Source organism: Natator depressus, chromosome 5 (genome assembly GCF_965152275.1).
Source record: "Natator depressus isolate rNatDep1 chromosome 5, rNatDep2.hap1, whole genome shotgun sequence".
Taxonomy (NCBI): Eukaryota; Metazoa; Chordata; order Testudines; family Cheloniidae; genus Natator; species Natator depressus.
The window spans coordinates 40716615-40739996 of record NC_134238.1 but is presented as its reverse complement, the minus strand read 5'-3'; the positions used below and the strand labels follow the sequence as shown (position 1 = coordinate 40739996).

Here is a 23382-nt window from a genome sequence, read left to right as displayed (position 1 = left end):
GATGATGGGATAATGTAAGAGTGTAGGGAATGGTGTGCTAAAACTAACAAGTAGCTTGTGGCAGCACAGGTTAATTAGTCATTCTTTAGTGACAGGGTGACAGTTTGCCATGCCAATTTCCATGTGCCTTGAAATGGGTGAGTTTTGGCTGCATTACCTTTCCTGCAGTCAGTAATGATTATATTTGAAGTATCTCAAAGTAATAAAATCAAAACAAAAATTGCTCTAAGGATTTTTTGGGAGGATCCTTATCAGACTTTTTAGACAAGCATTTCTTCCTTTGCATTCATATTACCATTAGTCATGCTTGCCTCCATTTGGTAAGTGAGTCAAAAATTCTGAAAGCACACAGTAATAGGAAACTTTATTCCCTGTTTGTTTGTGTGGGCATTTTATCTTTCATTTGCTTTGGTGACAGAGCTTGTCTACACTGGCAATTTACAGTGCTGCAACTTCTTGCTCAGGGGTGTGAAAAAACACCGCCCTGAGCTGTAAAGCACCAGTGTAGACAGTGCACCAGTGCTGAGAGCCACCCTCCCAGCACTGGGAGCTATGCCCCTCGTGGAGGTGTTTTTTTTTTTAAGAGTGCTGGGAGAGCTCTCTTCCAGCACTCTGCTGAGACTACACAAGCCACGTTAAAGCGCTGCCAGTGTAGACTAGCCCATATTCTTTTTGTTGAATTCTAGTGATTCAGTATTATTGTAGGCAACTTAATTATTATTTCCTTACTTCATTTTCATTGCTGGGGACAGGGTGTAGTTCATCTTATTTAGTGTAATTTTGGCTGTCTCTCCATATGAAGTTTTCTTTCTGAAGGAGGTTTTTGTCTCTTGGTCCCAGTAGCTACAACAGCATATTTCTCAGATAGGGGCTTACATCTTTTCCCTCTGGCATTTGCCATATGCTGCATTGTTTGGATGTAGAATTTCTTTGGTGTTTCACCTGTGAATTTTGCTCAGAGTTCCCAGGTGGTATGGTATTATGTATTGCAGCTGCTTATACCAGAAAGGGAATTCCAATCTTGTGACAGATTTAGGTTATTCTTTGTACAGGCCCTGTGTAACGTCAGAAACTGATTCCCATCTAAATATCTTACTGGTGAATTTGTAGGAAAGAGATGCACATGCAATTCTGAAACTGCTTCCCTGTCAAAATCTCCTACTTGAATGATGAAGGGAAACAGGTATCGGGAACTTCACTGGGTGGAATTTTAAAGTTCTTCTGTCTCTTTCCCCTTGGTACCTGTTTCCCTATCTTCTTGCCAGTTTGCTGCTCTGCTAGGGTTAGTAACGGGTAATGGAGAGTAGCAAAACAAGGGAGGAGGAAGGGAGAGAGAATAATGAGAAGGAAGAGAAAAGAGCATGGAGGACTTCAGACCTGCCTGCATTCAAGTTCCTGCTTCATTACCTGGTTGCTATCAGAGCCAGCAAAGCAGCTAAACACCAAAGGAAAAAGGAGGGGCAGTATCTAGGGGAAAAGAGTAACAACTTGAAGAAAGGGAGGAAAGTTCCTACCTGGTCCAAGAATCTCATTTCTACACACCCCACTAATGCACTCGCCTTTACATACATTGAAAATTTTCTTGTGAGGTGTTCTAGTATGTCACCCTCCATCCTTTGTATTTTATTAGTCTATATGGGATGTAGAGAGGCTTTTACTGGTTCTGCTGAGAGTTGTGTGCTAGTGGATTCCACATTAATCTCTGAAATGCAGTCTCAGATTTATTTTATGAATACTGATGTACTTGGTATACGTCGCTCACATATTGAAAATTAGGAATGTGTTGCAGTACAGTAAGGTAAATGATAGGGAAGAAAATCTGTTAGAAAATGTTGATGAAGAAAATTAATCACTAACCATCTCATTTATAAAGACGTCTGTATCTGTGAGGATTTTCAGTATCCATCACTGTAGTATCTGAGTGCAAATCTCATTTATACTTTGAGGGTCTCATCCATACTATGGATAGACAGGGGACATCTTGGATCTTTTGGAAATTGTGATGATAATTTGGTACAAGTGAACCTGAGTATACACGTTAAGAATATTTCTGAAATGTTACTGTCTTTTCAAATTGTAACTATAAATTTGTTTACATATTTTTCCAGTGCACTCCAAAATGTGGTCCAGGATTCAAACATCGGATTGTTCTGTGCAAAAGCAGTGACCTTTCAAAAACATTTCCAGCTGCACAATGCCAAGAGGAAAGCAAGCCTCCAGTCCGCATCCGCTGTAGCTTAGGCCGATGCCCTCCTCCGCGCTGGGTTACTGGAGACTGGGGACAGGTAAAATAACAGACCATATAACTATGGTCTTCTACCTTTTCTTGCTATTAATATCCATCAGCACTTTCTAAAAAGGAAGATATTTTGTTCTTGGAAATGAGCAAGGGATGCCTCAGGTGACATCCCCTTTTGTCTGATTGGAATGTTACACAGGGTGATGGTGCCCACATCTAGGTACCTTCTGATATCTGTCTTTTGGTTTATATAAAATGAGTAACTAGTCTCCATCCAATTGCTAGTGGAAAAGTGTTGGTGGGGGAAAATAATCCCAACTCTGTAATTAGCACTGATTTTCACACCTGTTCACATTCAGTTTTTTACTTCTTCTGTAGGAATGGGAGTAGAGATTGAATGAGTGCTTATAGGAGAGGTAACATGGTCTACTAGCGAGGTAACCTTTGTTCCAGTCCCACTTCTGTCACTGCCTTCTTGTGAGATCTTGGACAAGTCACTTAAATTATCATTACCTCAGTTTCACGTTGTGACAGGGTCGAACCAGATAGCTACAGGAGAGTGATAGAAGGCAGATATATTAGCCCCAGGTTAAATAGGTCCCTTTTCCCTGGGTAAGGTAACAGGGAAGGTTCCAGAACAATCAGGAACCTTCTGGAGACAATTAAGACTGACAAGCTGATTAGAACACCTGCAGCCAATCAAGAAGCTGCTAGAATCAATTAAGGCAGGCTAATCAGGGCACCTGGGTTTAAAAAGGAGCTCACTTCAGTTTGTGGTGCGTGTGTGAAGAGCTGGGAGCAAGAGGCACTAGGAGCTGAGAGTGAGAACGCATACTGTTGGAGGACTGAGGAGTACAAGCATCATCAGACACCAGGAGGAAGGTCCTATGGTGAGGATAAAGAAGGTGTTGGGAGGAGGCCATGGGGAAGTAGCCCAGGGAGTTGTAGCTGTTGCACAGCTGTTCCAGGAGGCACTCTAAACAGCTGCATACCACAGGGCCCTGGGCTGGAACCCGGAGTAGAGGGCGGGCCCGGGTTTCCCCCAAACCTTCCAACTCCTGGTCAGACACAGGAGGAGTTGACCTGGACTGTGGGTTCATGAAAATGGCCAAACTGAGGGCTGCTGTGGAGCTCCAAGGCGAGCAAATCTGACAATAAGCACAAGACCCACCAAGATAGAGGAGGAACTTTGTCACACCATGTTCAAAATATGTACCTACTGTTATGAAGTTATAGGACTTTTTAATCAAAATTCTCCAATCAACATACAAAGTATTATTTATTATTGTTACTCTTTCTTTCCTAGAGATGGTTCTTCCAGACAAGGTTTGAGCCATGTTTGGTGGAGGTGGCAGTGCGGTGAAACTTGTGCTGCTTCTGCCTGTGCTATCTCTTCTCTGGGTCAAGGATATCATGTATAATTTCAAAACAGAAGCAGTAAGGTTCATGCCAGAGAAAATTCATGGTCTCTTTTTGGGAATCTGTCAAAATATTGCCATCTGCTTGTTTCAGGCTTATAAATATCCACAGGCTCACAGTTTAGGATTCTGCATGCCAGTTCCCACCAGTGCAATACATGAAAAATGTTTGACATAATTCCTGGAGAAATATACATGTAGGAACCCATATATGAAGTGAGCTATTAAAACTAATATGAATAGAAATGTTTTTCAGAATTTTCTTGTTCTATTTAAAACGTTTAAAAATATTCTTCTGTCATTTTGTGACCTTCAAAATACCTGCATGTGTTAATGCTTGTGAGCCAGAATGTGAAACAGACTAGAAACAAAAATGATACTGGCCACAGTGAACTAATTTAACAGTGGAAATTTTACGAATAATTTTTGATCCCAACTATCCAGAGCTGGTGAACGTTAAAGCAGTTAGAAATCTGAAATTCAGTGAGCATTACAATGAATGTTGTCTAGTGACTAGAGCATGAAATTGGGAATTAGAACTTCTGAGTTTAAATCTGAATTTGCCACTAGTTGACTATGGGAAGGTGTGCATTATCCCTTTTCCTCTGTGCTTCAGTTTACTCACATGTAAAAAGGCTAGAGTGTTCAGGGGTGTACAGCAATGTTGCAAGGCATAATTTAATAAATATTTTTAAAGTACATTGAATGCCTTAGTTGAAAGGCACAATGGAAGTAGTATTACACCAAAATTACTATGTTGACTTACATTGACAATAAGGTGTACAAGTGCAGCATTAATTAACTATGGATTTTGAAAAACATTTTAAATGTTATATACAGAGGCATGCTTACCTATAGTTTAGGATAGGTTTGCATTATAGCATAGGCAGAAAGTCATTGCCTGAACTGTCAATGCCAGTACCTTGGTCATGCTATATATAGAGCTACATGCTTTCTCTTTGATCAAGATTTAGCAATCTAAAGTATGATTTATGGCATGTTATTAAGAAAGATCTTGAAACTGTAGTTCCATCAGTAGTTTACTATTCATGTGAGTTGATCCACTGATTTCAGCTGGAGTACTCAGGGAACAGCTGTTTGCCATATTGGGCCCTAAGTAATAGATTAAGGATTTATCTTATGCTGACATGCATGTTATCAGTGCAGGTGCATTTTTCTCTTAAATTGATGTAAATCAGTTAAGCCATTGTTTAGTTATAGAGCAGCAAAACATGTTTTGGAATGGCCAAAGCATTTCCATTTGAAAAGAACTATTGGTTATACCTCCCCCACCCTAAAATGCATGGAATCAACTCAGTTATAACATAGTTATTCGTGCAAATGATACACCTCTTGTTCCAGGGCTTCTGTGGGCAATAGTGCAGAGCCAGTATCAACTCTGTGCCTATTGGGAAGAAACCTGTTGGAATATATGCAGGTGGGGGGTCCTTATTGCTGAGATGAATACTTCGGCCCTAATCAGTAGTTCCCATGGTGTCCCATATTACTGTTTAAAATAATCTAAAACAACAAATAGAGTATCACATAGGAGACAAACTCGAAGGTTTCTGTCCATCATTAAATTCTTGAAGGGACACTGTCAGCTACTATTTTTGTTAATTAGTCTGCATTTTCCATTAATTATGCCCTAGTGGAAGCTTGAAAATAAAATATGTATTTTAGAATGGGAGCAGACTACTCTGGGAACTCTTTACTGTGTTCACTTTGCAGTCTCCAGCTATTCTTCCTTACGTGGGAACGGTATTGGTAGGTTGTGAAGTGAGCAAGGCTAACGCTTCTGTACGTCTGGGGAATCAGTGAGAAAAGGAAACTCCAGCTGTATGCATGCATGGAGTATGAGTCCTCTTTCCCTCTGGCAGCATGGCTACTTCAGTCAGAGCCAGCCTTACGGGAAATAGCACCCTGAGTGAACTTGCATTTTGGTGCCCCTTGCCCCAAAATCCTTGCCCCATGGGCTCCCCACCCTCCCTTCACCCCTAACCCCTTCACTATGGCCGCTTAACCCCCTAATCCCTGCACTCCCCTCCTATGCCCCAAACCTCTGCATCCCCCTCCTGCACCCACATAGTAAAAACTGACCTGGATGCAGTGACTGAGCAGCTGGCATTGCTGCTCGCTTCCGCCACTGGACTGCTCCTCTGCTGTGTGCACCTTTAGGGGGCTGTGAAGTGGTGGAGAGCAAGGAGCGAGGTCAGGGCTCCCTGGATCTAGATCACTGTCCCCACCTGGGCTGCTTAAGGAGAGGTCAGAAGAGCGGCAGCAGCTCCTAATGCTCACCTCACAGCACAGGTGGGGAAAGTGACCTGGATGCAGGGAGCCCTGGGGTGGGGGGGTTATACTGAGGTGGGTGGGGGGGGTGTGTGTGCGCGCGCGCACCAGAGGGTTTGTCTGACTTCTCTGCTGCCAAACAGCAGGTACACTGTGCGGATTTAGCGGCACAGCTGTGTCAATAAAAGCCTCTTAGTGTAGCCATAGCCTGAGTGTATGAGTGCGCTGTCTCTTTAAGAAAATACTCAGGGTCAGGCAACTGAAGGCTTGTTCAGACACGAGCTGCTGGCAGCTGCTCTGGACCTAAAGAGACAGCAGCACACACACATTCCCCCTGTCCCATCACCCTAGCTCGGTGGAGATTGGGTACACGGGCAGGAGAGGGACACCCTGACATCTGCTTCCCCCTCCCCCCTCACACAGCGCAGACAGGAGGACACAGGAGCAGTGGCCGCTTCACACAGCAGTGGAGCAGGGGGGAAGAGGGACACCTATGCTCCCAGAGGAGTCACCTGGCTCGGCTTTTCATCCAAATGCTCCCTTGCAGCTCGGGTCCCTTCCCTGCAGCTCCAAATGCTGCTGTTCCGCCTCTGCCAGCCCAGCTGGCTCTTGGCAGGTCAGGTAGGAATCAGGCAAACCCTGCGCATGGTGCCCCCTTGGGCGGGCCCACCCAGCTTTGACTTCAATCATGCTTCCAGTGTATGGTCTCACCGCATTTGTATCCTATTTCTGCCCTTTAAAAAGGTGAGCTAGATCACTGTATTTTTATCTATATTATTTTGCTCATTTTATTTTTATTTATTCACTATGCTTCTGAGAAGCGGGCAACATAAAGGCTATTGGTTTTATGCAGGGATTGGAAAATGCTGTTTTCTGTTAGTTTTGAAATCTTGAGGAATACCTCCATATTTCTATCCCCAGTGACCGAGGTCTCCTAAGGAAACTAGCAGGGATATTCAAATTCTTGTTCCCTTTGTATTTTTTTTCTGTGATCTGAGGTAAAGTAATTAAATTCAGAGATTGTCTTAGGGCTTGTTTATATGAACACTTAATTTGCAGCAAGCTTCTTATTAGCCTGTTGCACACTAAATATTCCCTAGTGTGCTTTAATCCACCCCACTTTGAAATGGTAGTGAAAGGTAGATTTACACCACAGCTTGCTGTGCAGTAAGTGTTTGTATGGACAAGCCATTAGTATTCATATAGACCAAACCTAAGGTAAAGCAGAATCTCTCAGACTCTGCTCTGGGTTGATTCAGGGAACTAGTATTGCATTGTTCATCTCCTTTGTAAGCCAGATGCTTTGGTCTACTGTTAGAAATGCAAAATCCTAAACTGTTTATGAGTGCCCTTTGCTGTATTAGCCAAAGGAGGTGTTGAGAAATGCTGTATATGCTATCCTTGCCCAATGTTTTTTCTAACCACTACATGTCCATGGAATAATCTGTTCTGGAACACATGTCCTCAAGGGCTTTATTTTTTCCATTTTATGTCTATGCCATCCCTGTTCACTCTTCTGCTATCTTGTTTATATTTTAAACTTTGACCAAACTTGTTATCCTGATTTCTCTCTTGTCCTTAGTGTTCTGCACAATGCGGTCTGGGACAACAAATGCGAACAGTGCAGTGTCTCTCATATACTGGACAAGCATCCAGTGAGTGTCCAGAAACAGTTAGACCTCCATCAATGCAACAGTGTGAAAGCAAATGTGACAGTACTCCCATTTCCAACACAGAAGGTGAGTTTGGCGGCTTAATATATTTCATCCCTAAAAAGATTAGAGCTGGATGACTAATTCATGAATAATGTATTTAATGATTTTTTTTGCCCAATCATGAATGATTTATCTACAAATATTTTTTCATTAGTCAGCCAGCTCTAATCTGGAGACCACTGTGCAAATACAAATATCGTACAGCAGCCATCATTAAAGAGGCAACATTTACCAGCAGTTACCATTGAGATATCACTCTTTTTTTCCCCTCTGTGTGTGTAAGAACTGAGGTACTGCAGCTTCCACCATGTGGCAACTGTTTAGTGAAAACCATCGCACTTACATTGCAGTTTCAGCAAGACATTTCTACTCTTCATGATCCCACATGACCACCAAAGTGCACTGGCTGTGGCCCATTTTACTTTTTAATGCATTTTCTATGTATTTTTCCTACTATGTTTGGTAACATTTGCTTTCAAGGGCAAGCTCTTTGGGGCAGAGATCATAGGTGACAGTCCCGGCCCTAGTAAAGTCCATGAGAGTTTTGCCATTGACTTTGCAATACATCACCAAGACATTCATGGTTTTAAAAACATAATGTCTTTACCAATTTTAAATCAGATAAACTTATAAATTATTTTTACCACACACTTTATAAAAACAATGTCCTGGACTGCTACACCACCTCATTCCCGCAATTCGTACATAGCAATTTCATGGATGAACTAACAGTATACACATTTTGCTCCAGAAATGTTTGTCTCTCTTGATTCATGTACTAGTGGGATCTTCTAATACATACAGAGTCTCCATATATTCAAGGAACCATCAGAGTTTGTGTATGTAGGATACCAATGAAAGCATTAGCAAAACTGATGGTGGCTCTCGTAGCCTGAGAGCCTAGTGGTAGAATTTTGTAACTACCTACCTCTTGCAATAAGATATTTGAGATTTTAAGCAGTCAGTCCTAGAATACATAGCAAGGCAGAAAGAGTGGAAAGTATACTCCCTATCCATTGAATACCACTCACCCAATAACATTAACCAAGTGGTGACACCATGAGGGAAAAAATGAAAATATCTAGTGGGCCTTAAAAAATAGGTTTAATGTAACCTGGGACCACATGGCATCACTATGGGTCAGAGCTAAGATTGCATGCATTCCTTAACTGTATTTCCATACATTCACCTGTTTGCTGTTCTTTTTTGTTTCCTTTGTTTATAATGCTTGTTTTGGCATATTTACATGGCTATAATGATTTTTACCCTAATTTGGTCGTATGTACTCGCAACCTTAACTTCATTTTAACATTTTGTCTGGGAAGGGGCAGGGCTGGTAGCACCACCTATTAAGGGTACCCAACACTTTTTTTCCCCCATAAAACCCTGATTTTATGCACTTATAACTGTGCCAAACTTTAACTGATTGGGCTAAAATTTTGCATCCGGGGTTACTTCCTCAGGCTGAATTGGTTTTGAAATTTTCAGCCAAAGCAGTTCAGCCATTTGCATGAATGAGGATAGGGAACAATACATTTAGTCCATGGAAACTAAATATTTGGAAAATACTAGCACTCCCATGCTTTGGAGTAGGGACTTGAAATTTGGCAGGGGCTGGCCTAGGTCAGGGATGTTCCTATTTAGTTATGATGAAAATCTGCTCAAATTTCACCAAATCATAAAATGTTTAAAAATTGTAGTTTGCACATGCTCAATAGAAACATCTTTGATTTTAGCAGCTAAATTTCCCAAAGAGTCCATCAGCCTGGAACTGGGCAGAACTTTCCATTTAATTAAAGCTCTGAGTTGCAGCAGGTTGTGCCAGGTTTGAGTCCAGGCACCTGAACTGAGAGCAGGGTGCCTGTCTCTTATGCATTCAGTGGCCCCAGGAAGTGTATAGGAGGAGGTGGCTAGATTCAAATGCAGAAGCGATAAGAATTAGACCTGGAGGTGGGGCAGAAGTGTACATTGGGACAGGACCAGAGAGGGGGTCAGAAGTTTGGAGTGGAAGCTGGCAGGTAAGAGGAGGAAAACAGAGCTGGGATGGTGGGGGAGACAGACTATCTAGACAAGGAGACTGGGACTAGCAGGCAGGGAGGAAAACAGGGAAGGATTGGGAGCCAGTAGGTGGAAGGAGGAGACTAGGACTGGGTGAAGAGCTGGGGGAAAACACTCTCTGGGCAAGTAAACTGGGACTGAGAACCAGTGGGGTAAGGAGGAGGTAGGGGAAAGAGGAGATAGATTTGATGAAGAGCCAGGGTGCAGGGGGAGAACTAGGACTGTGTAAGCAGAAACTGGGACAAGGACCCAGGGGAAGGTGGATACTGAAATTAGTTGAGGAGCCCAGGGAGGAAGATTGAGACTGGGAGCCATTGGGAAAACAGGCAGGAAGGGGGGGAAAGAGAAACTGGATGAGGAACCAGGAGAGGGAGACCAGGACTGCTGGACAAGGAGATGGGGTCTGAGGTGAGAAGCCTAAGGAGTGGAGACTGACTTTCTAGGTGAAAACTATGGGACTGAGACAAAAAACCAGGGGTAGGGAAGAAAGAGGATTGGGACGGGGCTGGTTGGAGGGAATGGAGCAGAACACACCTGTGCCCCATTAGAGAACACACCTTGTCAGGGCCTGGATGTGACCCAAAGTTCCTGAGATTCACCATTCCTTTGCTGTCAGCAGATATCTGAAACCCACTGGCAAAGTGTCTCATCCCTTCTAGTACTGGTCCACATAGAGGATGTGGATCTACTACCTCTATCAGTTACTCCATTAGCTCAAGTGACAGAGGATTGCACAGTGGACCTAAAGGTTTCTTCAGATCCCTACTTAACTCTCTTTTGCTGTGATGCCTACAAAAATCGTGACTGTGGTTAGGCTGCTGGCATGCTGGGACCTCTGACTATAATGCTGACATTGCTACCTTGTACTCCCCAGTCAGGCTGTCTGAATCCATCTGTTGTCTCTTGTCTTATACTGAGATTTTAAGCTCTGAGGCAGGAACTGTCTTTGTTCTGTGTTTGTACAGCACCTAGCACAATTGGATCCTGGTCCATGACTGGGGCTCATAGATGCGATGATACAAATAATGATTGGGTTCCACCTTGATGATCCATGTGGCTGTCAATATGATGCCACATGGTGGAATTTGTTTGTTGAGCTGGTTTTTTTAAAAACCTAGGGAAAAAAAACCACACCAAAAGTAGGTGAAAGGAACGTTAAGTTTGCAAAGTCAAGCATTTGAAAGTTAAGAAATGCCAGAATCTTGTAATTGAAGACACTCTCATCATCCATATGCACAAGGAGCTGAATTAAGATTGCATGTCCAGCCTTAACTTTGGCATTTCATAACTTTAGTGCTTGACTTTGCAACATTATTATCTTTTAACATAATTTTTGTGTAATATGAAATACAACATAATATTGTTTACTGGTATTTTCTGATGAAATTGAATAGTTAGAAATCTATTGTCTTATTAGAGTTTACCATCATAATATTGTCCTGTATTTTACCTTTTAATGCAGAAGGCACAAATTTAGACTCAAGTCTTTCCTATTTTGGATTTGGTTTTTAACTATATAACTGCAACAGTGCTTGCATTTACCCTAATACTTGCATAAAGATACAAGATTGCTATATCAAGCTTGCTACAAGCTGCTATATCAGATCAGGTTGGCTCCATAAATTCAAAATTAACATGAAAACTAGTCATATTTCAATGAGATAAGTGGAGCAATGTAGTGTGAAGTTTAGATGCGCATTCTATTCAATCTTTTAGAACTTCTTATTTCTAATGAAAGCTTATAATCTCATGTTGATTGAAAGTATCTTCATAACAGACTTTCCCTTTATCTTGATATTTAATTCCAATTCAGATATTACACCTGTTCTTGGCTGTTTATCAATTAAGACAGCAGTATAAAATAAATCCTGCACTTTTACAGGCCAAGAGCTAACTATTTGCTGCAAAGAAATTGTCTTTTGTCCAGAGGAAGCAATGTAAAAAAGTCTTTATTAATGGGTATGGGTATTCCCTACTTATCACCTCTTAATTTCCAGACAAAAAGGTCATGCAATTTAGTACCACAGTGATTGCCAAGAAAATATCATGTTCTAGGAAAAATAAAGAAGAGGAAGGGATGGTATAAATTCTTCTAATGAAGACAGTTCTTTCTAATTTTTATCTTAACAGTTTTAAAAGTTACATTGCCACTAAGGGTCACATTTCTGCCCTTGGCTCACAATGAAGATATTCATTGGAGGTTGGTGACATATGAAAGTGGTTAGGGAAGATGGCTAAAGATGCCGTTAGTGTAGATTTATATTGCCTAGTATAGATCATAATGTATATTGATTCCAACAAAGGTAAGCAGTGCCTACTGTGCCGCCTCAAAGTTATTAGGAATACATACATCTGTGATCACAATTTGCCCCAAAATTATGAATCATTAAAGATCCAAAATTTCAAAAATAGGCAACTAGATTTTGACTGCAAAACTACTGGTTTTTCCTCTGAATTTATCAGGGGATTACAAATCTGTATGTATAAGCATCTGATATCTATAGTTAAATACTAAATATATGCATATAGACTGTATTGTCTCAGAATGTGTACATACCATACATTTTCTGTGTATGGCCTTAAACAAAATCCTCTTAAATATAATGAGGTGAAGTTTCTTGAATTAGATGAAATGGCCCCCGTCCATTTAGTCTACGTGACTAAATTGCTTGTGTTATAATGTCACCCTTGAAGTAAATGATCAGGCAAAGTCTTAACATGGTGGTGGTGACAGAAAGCTTTTAGGATTTCAAGAATTTACTAATCCTAAAGATCATAACTAATCTGAGGCTTTTATTTCATAAAAGCCTTTTCTTATGAAGATCAACCACTTTCCATTCATCTAACATGAGTCTAAACTAATCAGACAATTCCAGCTGCTCTTAGTGAGGCTACTTAAAATTATTTCATTTCTAAACAAGCAAAAAAATTGAGTTGTTATACATTTGGTACAAAGCTGAAGTCAAAATGAATGTTAGTCCACATAACCAGAATGGAACCAGATTGCTAGCATGTAAAATTCAAAAGCTTGTAGGGGAGTTTTTAAACTAAGGGCTGGAGGAAAACTGACAAGTGCAGAGTACCATCAGGTTCAGACAGGCAGACATATCCTGTTGGGGAGGATTTATTAAAGGGGATAGTCTATATCCTACTAAAGAGGAGAAGACAGAAATTGATAAAATTAGAGGTAGGAACTGAAGAGAAATCAAACTAAAGAGTCCCATTCAATTACATCACATAAAGTCAGACAACTAAATACTGACAATTTGTATAAGTGCTTGTATATAAATGCTAGAAGTTTAAGTAATAAGATAGGTGAACTTGTGTGCCTGGTATTAAATAAGGATATTGAAATAGGCATAGCAGAAACTTGATGGAACAATGATAGTCAATGGGACACAGTAATAGCAAGGTATAAAATATCTCAGTATGTTGTGCTGGTGGGGGAATGACACTATGAAAGAAAGCAGAGTCAAATATAGTAAAAATGTGAATAAATCAAACAGTCATAGAATCTCTATGGATAGAAATTCCATGCTTGAATAACAAGAGTGTAGCAGTAGGAGTATACCACCTATCACCTGACCATCATGTCTTTCTAATATCCTGGGACTGACATGGCTACAACTACACTGCATACAGGATGGTGAAATGCTCAGGGAGATTAGGGGGGCTACAAAAAACAGAAAACCCAGTAATGGGGGATTTCAACTATCCCCGTAGTGAATGGGTAAATGTCACCTCAGGAGTGGTGGCAGAGTTAAAATTTCTAGACACCATTAATGACTGCTTCTTGAAGCACTCAGTCCTGGAACCTACAAAGGGAGTGACCATTCTTGATTTAGTCCTAGGTGGAGCACAGGATCTCGTCCAAGCAGTGAATGTAGCTGAACTGCTTTGGTAATAGAAACCATAATGTCAAATTTAACATACTTGTAGGAGGAAAATTACCAAATAAATTCACTATAGTAGCATTTAATTTCAAAAAGGAGGACTACACAAAAGTGAGAAAGGTAGTTAAACAGAAATGAAAAGGAACTGTCACAAGAGTGAAATGCCTGCAAGCTGCATAGAAACTCTGTAAAAACACCATAAGAACCTCAGAAAAAATTTATACCCCAAAGGAAAAAAAAATCAGAGGAGTAAAATTTGCCACCAGGGCTAAACAGAGTTAGAGGCAATTATAGGCAAAAAGACATCCTTCAAAAATTGGAAGTCAAATCCTATTGAGGAAAATAAAGGCACATAAACTCTGGCAAGTCCACTGTAAAAGTATAATTCGGAAAGCTGAAAAAGAATTAAGAGCAACTAGCAAAAATACACAAAAACTAACAGCAAAAATTTTTAATTATATCAGGAGCAGGAAGCCTACCTAACAATCAGTGGGGATACTGCATGTTGGAGATACTAAAGAAGGTCTCCAGGAAGACAAAGCTGTTGTGGAGATTCTAAATGAATTCTTTTTATTGGTATTCGCTGCAGCGGATGCAAGGGAGATTCCCACATCTGGGCCAGTCTTTTTAGATGACAAATCTGAGGAACTGTCCCAGATTGAGGTTTCAGTAGAGGTGGTTTTAGAACAAATTGAAAAACTGTAATAAGTCACCAAGACCAGATGAGTTCACCCAAGAGTTCTGAAGGAACTTAAATATGAAATTGTAGAACTACTAATTATGATAGGTAGCTATAGTGAGGCAGGACTCACCGGTGTGGCACCTCCTGCTGGTTGTCCAGGGACTTAGCTCTTCCAGGCTGGTGTCTCGCCTGCCACTGGCCCCCATGCCCCTTTACCTTGGGGTGCTGCCCCCTGTCAGTACACCCACACTCTGGATCTGCCTTCTCAGGGGAATCCCCCAGCCCTCTATGCCCACCCCCACCTCACCTCACCTCACCGGCTACTGCCAGTCAGCACCTAGCCCCCGCTCACTGGGGCAGACTGCAGTCTGTAATGGCCACTCATCACAGGCAAGGGGGGTTTGGACCTGCTGCCTTTGCCTAAGCCCGGGCTGCACATCTGCAACCCCTGTACCAACTCTGGCCTTGCACAAGGCCTGCAGCTTGGGGAGTTGCCAGGCTGGAGCGCCACAGCCCAGCCCTTCTCCCTCCAAGGCTAGAGAGAGAGTCTGCCTGAGCACCTAGCCAGCAGCCCTTTTACAGGGCCAGCTGCAGCCTGATTGAGGCATGGCCCCAGCTCTGGCTGTCTCCCTAATCAGCCTAGTGTATTGGCTCCCTGGGGCAGCCCTTTCCCGGGGCTGTGTTAACCCCTTCAGGGCCAGAGCGGGTGACTACCCCACTATAGTAGCCTATTGCTTAAATCAGTCTCTGTACCAGCTGACTGGAGGATAGCTAATGTAATGCAATTTTTAATAAAAGGCTCCAGAGGAAATACTGGCAATTACAGGCTGGCAAGCCTAATTTCAGTACCAGTACAAATTGGTTGAAATTATAGTAAAGAACAGAATTATCAGCTACATAGATAAACATGATATGTTGGGGAAGAGTCAACATGGCTTTTGTAAAGGGAAATCATGCCTCACCAATTTATTAGAATTTTTGAGGGTGTCAGCAAGCATGTGGACAAGAGAGATCCAGTTGTTATAGTGTAGTTAAACTTTCAGAAAGTCTCTGACATGATTCAACACCTAAGGCTCTTAAGCAAGCTAAGCCATCATGGGATAAGAGGGAAGTTGCTCTCATGGATCACTAGCTGGTTAAAAGATAGTAAACAAAGGGTAAGAATAACTGGTCAGTTTTCACAATGGAGAGAGGTAAATAGCAAGGTCTCCCAAGCATGTGTACTGGGACCAGTGTTGTTCAACATATTCATAAATGACATGAAAAAAGGGTAAACAGCGAGGTGGCAAAGTTTTCAGATGATGCAAAATGACTCAAGATAGCGAAGTCCAAAGCTGAGTATGAAGAGTTACAAAGGGATCTCACAAAACTGGGTGACTGGGCAACAAAACAGCATATGAATTGTCATGCGGAAAAGTGTAAAGTAAAGCACATTGGAAAACATAATCTACGTACAAAACTATGGGATGTACGTTAACTGTTACCACTCAAGAAAGAGATCTTGGAGGCATTGAAAACATCCACTCAGTATGCAGTGGCAGTCAAAAAAAGCTAACGGAATGTTAGGAACCATTAGTAAAGGATTAGACAGAAAATATCAGTATACCACGATATAATTTCATGGAATACCTACATCTTGAATACTGCATGCAGTTCTGATCATCCCATCTCAAAAAAGATATAATGTCATCAGCTGTTGGCTGCATGTGTGTTCTTTCTGCGTGCTGCACTGGCTCTGGCCAGATAGCCCATACAGCAGTCTCCAACTGAACTGCCCAATAACCACAGACCCGTTAGTAGTGAAGGCCAGGTTTATTGTTGATAAAGAACAGTCTTAGTATCCTGTGGACTCTACAGGACCACTAACACATGTATGCCTGTAAAAATGGATGCAGCTCATCAGTGGCGGGACTTTCCACTGCTCCTAAGCTGGCCAAAGACACTCCCTTTGAGATTCCATTTTGTACACCAATACAAATAAGATATGTATTGCCCCTCTGATGGGGTTAGTTGCCACCCATTACTTTGTACATATTGGTTCAATCAAAACATCTCTATCCATCACACTGTCATCCTGACTTTATCTTTAAAAGGGGTCAACAGGTTCCTTTTGTCTTTGGGAAATGTGTTTGTACCAACTTGGTATTGGGATGTTCTGGTACCACCCTTCTAGAATGTGTTTACACAAGTGTCCTGTGCATAGCACTTCTCAGGAATGTGTGTGTTTTTGCAATACCAGCCCTATTCTTGCCAAATTCTGTGAGCCTGCTCACAGTCTGCCTCTTGCTAACTTTGCTTTATATTAGCAAGGTTTGATCACTATGTTAGTTCAGACCTCACACCGGGCCTCTGATACAAGGGCTTATGTGTGAGGCGCTCTCTCTACTACAATTAGAATTGGAAAAAGTTCAGAGAAGGGCAACAAAAATGATTAGGGGCATGGAACGTCTTCCATATGAGGAGAGATTAAAAACACTCAGACTAGAGACAACTAAGGGGGGATATAATAGAGGTCTATAAAATCACAAATGGTGTAGAGGAAATGAAATAGGAAGTGTTATTTACCCCTTCATATAGTTCAAGAACCAGGGGTCACACAATGAAATTAATAGGCAGCAGGTTTAAAACAAACATAACGAAGTACTTCTTCACACAATGCACAGGCAACTGTGGAATTTGTTGCCAGGGTATGTTGGGAAGAGCAAAAAGTGTAACTGGGTTAAAAAAATAATTAGCTAAGTTCATGGAGGATAGGTCCCTCAATGGCTATTAGCAAAGATGGTCAGGGATGCAATGCCACACTTCAGGTGTTCCTAAACCTCTGATTGCCAGAAGCTGGGACTGGACAAGAGGATGAATCACTCAAAATTGCCTTGTTCTGTTCATTCTCTCTGAAGCATCTGGCACTGGCCAGTGTCAGAAGATAGGGCACTGAGCTAGATGGACCACTGGTCTGACTCTGTCTGACCATTCTTATGGTCTATTTGGTGTGTTTGTATCTGGCAGCCTATGTCAAAGTCATCTTGATAAAGTTCAGAGGCATTTTTGTCTCGGAAAGTGTAACTGGTAGTACATGAAAGAGCAGAGTCAAGATTCTAGGGATATGAGAAAAAGAAAGCAATGATATTTCTTGTCACATTTAACATCTGCTTGAGCTCTTTGTTTCTGCAAACCCTTCATTGGAGAGTTAGCGCATAGTAGGCCAGGTTTTGACAAATTATCACTGATAAGGGTAACATTATATTTGCTGTTAGAAATGAATTACTGACAGCATATACCATGGCATTTGAAATATTATTCAGAATGATTTTATTTTCTAAGTACATATGGCAGCTGAATCCAGACTTTCAAGGTCACCTAAAACTCTACCTGAATGCCATTTTATCTTCTTTTAGTTTATGAGGTGCATCTTTGCAGTCTCAGTAGCTGAAGACACCATGTCATGTTGTATATATTGCTGTTGTGTAACACTTAATTTTATGGTATACTCTGATCTGGTCACAGAGTTCAGGAAAGGAGTGGTTAATATTTGTGGTTTACTGGTGATTAAGTAACAGTGGGTTCTGTGGATATCATTTCCACAAGGAATAAGAATGGCTCTGCTAAACCCCGTCCCTATAACCACAATCCCATGTGGAAGAGGCTATTTCAAAACTGTTTTTTAAAACAATAGCTGTGAGAAGCTTCCAAAGTACTGTGCCCACCATCATCCAAATAGCTACTTGCTGAAATAGGCCAGTGTGTGTCCATAGAGGGGGTAAAGCAAAGAAAGGTGGAGTGGAGATTCTGGAAATATTATGAAGCCTTTGGGGCAAATCCTATTTGGTTAAAATGCATGCAACCCCACACCGAATCATTGAATCAGAGAAATGTAGGTTTGGAAGGCTACTCAAGAAGTCATCAAGTCCAGCCCCATGCTCTGAAGCAGGACCACGTAAACCTAGACCATTCCTGACAGCTGCTCGTCCAACCTTTTCTTAAAAACTTCTAATGAGGGTGATTCCACAAACTCCAATAAAGGAGGCGAGGCTTTTTGCCAAAGACCGGAGAAACATTTATCTTACCCAAGTTTGTACATCACTCTGGGGCTTAGGCATCCGGACGCCTAGAGTGATGCAGCAGTGTGGATGTGCAGAGACAGAAACATAAGCAGGGAAACATCGGGATCTTTTACTGCAGAAATGTAGGTGCCAAGCAAGACTAGGTAGCTACAGGTTTCAGTCACAGCTGACCAGGATTTTGTGAATACCAGTGCAGCCTGATTCTGGGATTTAAGCATCTAAAGTGGCAGTTAGGCATCTAACTCCTTTTGTGAATGTAGACCTGAGTAAGAAAAAGCCCTTATATGGCTGTGAGTTACAGGTATAGAAATGGCTTGTCTCCCTGCAGAATATAAAGTGTTGATGCAAAAGAACAAAACCTACAGTAAAACTCTCAATGACATGCTGTGCTGTACAGTCAGTAAACTCACACTGCTAATACCTTTACTAATACTGTTCATTTTCCCAGTCACTGCTGGCAGTAATGCATGTTCTACTTCAGGGAATCTTATAAATGCACAGATGTGGTACCAAACAATGCAACCCAGGCTAGATTTTGGATAACCTTTCACTGATGAATAAAATAACTCCTGAGAAAGAAGCTAAAAAATATTACAGGAACAATTACTCATATTTCTTAGCTGTCTAAAGTGATCACTTATCCCAACAAATAGTAATTCTTTGAACACAAAGTGGGCATGCTTATAAATGTCTGAGAGAGAAGATCTTCAAATATTTGAATTACTTTTTAAAATATACTGTATCTGCTAAACTCCTAGTAGAAAGAACATTTACACAGAGAGCAAGGTGGATAGATAAAGCAGAAGCATGCTAAATCTCAATAGCTTTCCTTTTGTACCTTTTTAATTTGTCTGTCTAATATGTTCCCTTTTATGCCCTCAATCATCAGAGTGCAAAGATGTGAACAAAGTGGCGTATTGCCCACTAGTGCTGAAGTTCAAGTTCTGCAGCCGAGCATACTTCAGACAGATGTGCTGTAAGACCTGCCAAGGACACTGACCCACAGAAAGCAAGAGAGAGTGCCTTGTTATATCATTGTGGAAATGTGTCCATCGAAGAGAGCCACACAGCGGAATGGGATTGAGGTCCTTGCAAATGCATTACCCTGTGGAAAACGTAACCACTGGTCAGCCCTAGCTGACAGGATTTCAATATTATTTTAACTTCTGTGAAGTGGGATTTATTCATCCAAAGTGCTGGACACAGTATAAGGAGGGCATGCCAAATTGGAAAGATCCACACAACACATATAGAATAGTTTACTGTGGAACATTTGTGTTCTTTTGACTAAATCCAATAGTCTGTTTACCTCCTTGGACCATTAAAGTAATTTTTATTATGGACTTAGCAATGACACTGAATCCATTTATATTTAAAACTGTTTAAAATGTAGCTGTTATGACTTGGTCTACTATTGAAGTAAAGAAGAATCAAACAATCTTAAGTCATAGCTTAAAAATGTTAACTATTTTATCTCATTACACAGCATCACAATTTAAATTATAAAATGGGCTTGGAAATGTTATTTAAGGAGCAATTATAAATCTGAAGTAAAGAAAATTATATTTTTTCCTTCATTCCACCTAATTCCCTTAGGAGTAATCCATATTTGCTGAACACTGCTGTGAGCCATATATAAAGCTAAACTAAACAAAACAACCATGAGGAACTTAGTTTTAAGAGGTGCAACAGTTATTGCAGGTGTGCATGAAATACAAGTGTGCTAATAAATCTGTGCTACAGATATATAGCCATTTTGCCATTGTACAAGTGAAGCTGAGATGTCCACTAAAAGGGAAAAACATTTCAATACAATGGAGAAGCCAGATTTCAATTGTGGTGAAGACCAGAGTGCTGCGTACTTCACTACTAATGTACAGGCTCCATTTTATTACTCCAATTCACTTTTGTTTACATCACTAGCCACAGAGAGGCATCTAGTCATGTTACTCCCTACTCACCATTACCAAGAAGTTCTAGTGCAAAAGATAAATGTACTGTGTAATAATAAGCCAGTCTCTCTGCAAACTTTACTGGCAATTATAGTGGGTTCCAGATGTTCCCTTCTCTGATACAATAGAAGGGCATTTATTTATGAGAGAAAGTGTTTGAATGCACAGGTTTGGAGACTGTAAGAGAGTGAGCAAGGATTACAACCAAAGAATAAAAGAGTTATGGGGACCTTTTGGTCATATTATCATAATTTTAATACTCACTGAATACTTATTTTAGTTAATACTCTGAATTGCATTTAAATGTGAAACCAAACTACTTGGGCAAGTCAGATCCAGAATTTAGCATAAATAAATCTTCATGTCATACTCCTCTTCCCCTTCCCTTCTTGATAGAAGGTTCAACAAGGAGATAAGGAAAGTGGGTACTTGTTTATATTAATATATTGTACTTGAACATTTGCAGTTTGCAGCAGGTACTTGATGAATGTGCTTTTGTGACCAACTATGTCTCCTTTGTTGTAGTGCAATTAAAATTATGTGAACAACACCTCGTGTTAACACTAAAAATCAAATGGCACTTTTTAAAAAAAAAATAATCTTTCAATGAAACAAGTAAGTTCAATAAATCACATGAAACCTAAATGTCAGTGTATTTAACAAATAATAAGCCAAATGTGTTGCACACTATTTACTAATGTGAATTAACAAGGAAAAAATAGATATTCTTAACAGAATTCTTGTACTATAAAACATGTTGACAATCTATATGTGGCATTTTATGTAGCCCACTTATTCAGAACCATCAAACTCCTGTCATCTGCTACCTCTTGACAGTGTTTTTCACTTCCTTACACATGTGACCAGTGGAATTCATTTCCAGTAAGCATGACTTTACTCACATATGGCCATCTGCTGCTCTCAGTCCCTGTGTACGCAACTCCCATTGTCACTGGTTCTCAATAAATACAAAAATAAAAACTGGCAGTTGCATATGTGGATCAAGGACAGGGTATAGCCCTTAGATAATGAGTGAATTACCTTTATAAATCCTATTGAGAGAATAACTTGGTGCTAGCATGTGTTGACTAAGTCAAAAATATGATAAAAGGGAAAGGTGTTGCTGTGGCATTCTCTAAGCAAGCAGCTTCTTTGTATCAGGATCTGGTTTTCTCCAGGGCATAATTGTGTTTATTATCTAATGTGTCTGTTCAACTAACAAGAAAGGGGTTGGTTTTTTGGGGTTTTTTTTTTAATGTATTCAAAGTGAACCTTTTTTTTTACCTCACTTAGGACATTAAAGTTGCAAGGAGTGTTTCCACAGACACATTTTGCTCTCTCACTGGTGCTAGAGGACTAGGGAGTCCAATGTTTACTCTGCAACTTAAAACAGCACTGAGGTTGGAAATTTAAGGAACTCCCTGGAGCAACATTGATTTGCATTGTTAAAGGGAACAAAATCCAGAATGTATTTGAATTTACAAATTAAACGACACTTCAGACTAAGACCTGAAAATAAAACCTAATTGAAAAAGGAAAAAAAATCATTGGTTTCCCCAGCACAGTTCATTGCTGCTGCTACACTGTAGCCACCTATGTAAACTAAGCTAAATAATGTTATATTTTTAAGTAGTGACAATAGGACTATTTGTATAGGCTGTATAAATATGACAGGCCTAGAATCAAATAGTAGAGTACTAAATACACAGAGCAATCTGGTGCCAGTACTTCCATTCAGCAATATCACCAACTGAAGCAGATCAAACTAAAAGGAAAAAAAATTCTATAAATAAAACCCCTCAAAGTGTATACACGCAGAAATAATCCATTTCATTAGGAACTTTGTTAATGGAGTGAATGTCACATAGATATCCTTAATAATACAGACTGAAGATACCTTTGTATTATGGTGATTAGTTGCTTATTATTTTATACTCAGTATTAATGTGGTACACTGTTACTTTATTATTATTTTTTGCTTTTGTAAATTATATTCTAATTTATTGTCATATTTCCTAACACATGTTCTACATGCATTCTCCTGCTTGTAATGAAAACAAAAATATTGTAACACTTGATGCAGTGAAATTCCACACCAGGCACAGATTTGTTTTTAACATAGTTAATTTAGTAAAATAAAACTGCAGCTTTTAAAAATGGCGTCCATGGTAAAGTTGTCTGTTCCCTGACATACAGATGCTAGAATTCTACAAGCACACATATTTCCTTCCTTCATCAAATACATTTAAAACTGTATAGGATGTTTTCTTTCCTATTCATAGATAAGACATCTATATGTTGTCTCAGAAGTCTGTCCCTGACTGCAGCAATATTTCTCATATGTGAGAATAACAATAAAGACGGGAACTGTGAAAGACTAAATCATCTACATTATCAGGAAAATATTTTAGTTAAGCAATAAATGTTAAAAGAGATCAAATCAGGAAAGGAATTAATGGGCAGCAGAACAACCTGCACCCAGTCAGTAACAAAATGTCTCTGGCATTGTGCTTTTAGAGTTCCAGCAACATTTCCCATGACCTTTTTGGATTTCAGAAATGAGGCCATTTCAGAAGATTTGATATGCATGTATCCTAGAATGATCACTAAATCTAACTTCTGGTTTAGTGAAAAGAATTAATCTACTGCTATTACCAAGATGTTAACGAAAATATAGAAAACTTTAAAGATTTTAAACCAGTCACTTAATCATTTTGCTTACTCTGATGTGATTTTTTTCTTATTTCTTGACTTCTCTCCAGTAATGAGAACCCCAGAACTGTATGCTCTAATCTAGAAGTACTGATAGTCTCACCCATGGACTATGAAGAAGTCCTGTTGCCTACCTGGTCAGAAATGAAAGATGGAATAAACCTTGTCAATCATACAGCTAATAATAGCTCTTTTTGTGCAATCCAAAATCATGTTGACTTCCCCCCCGCCACACTCTTTCACACTGCAAATTCTTACCTGATATGCTGCCCGCTATTGCTCATTTTCGAATATTACTTCTTTCTTAAAGATTACTTGTGTTTTGGATTACTATTTCACAAAAATGACAACAGCCTGCACAAA

General features: G+C 40.3%; 1 protein-coding gene across 1 annotated transcript in view; it reads left to right on the top strand.

Moving 5' to 3' along the window:
- Nucleotides 1–22590, top strand: part of ADAMTS6 (ADAM metallopeptidase with thrombospondin type 1 motif 6) — a 316147-nt gene extending 293557 nt beyond the window's left edge. The window contains exons 23-25 of the mRNA XM_074952624.1: nt 2109–2285; nt 7529–7685; nt 19245–22590. Coding sequence (XP_074808725.1) covers nt 2109–2285; nt 7529–7685; nt 19245–19354 — 444 coding nt within the window. The 3' untranslated portion in view covers nt 19355–22590. The remainder of the gene's footprint in view (nt 1–2108; nt 2286–7528; nt 7686–19244) is intronic.
- Nucleotides 22591–23382: the final 792 nt, after the last annotated feature.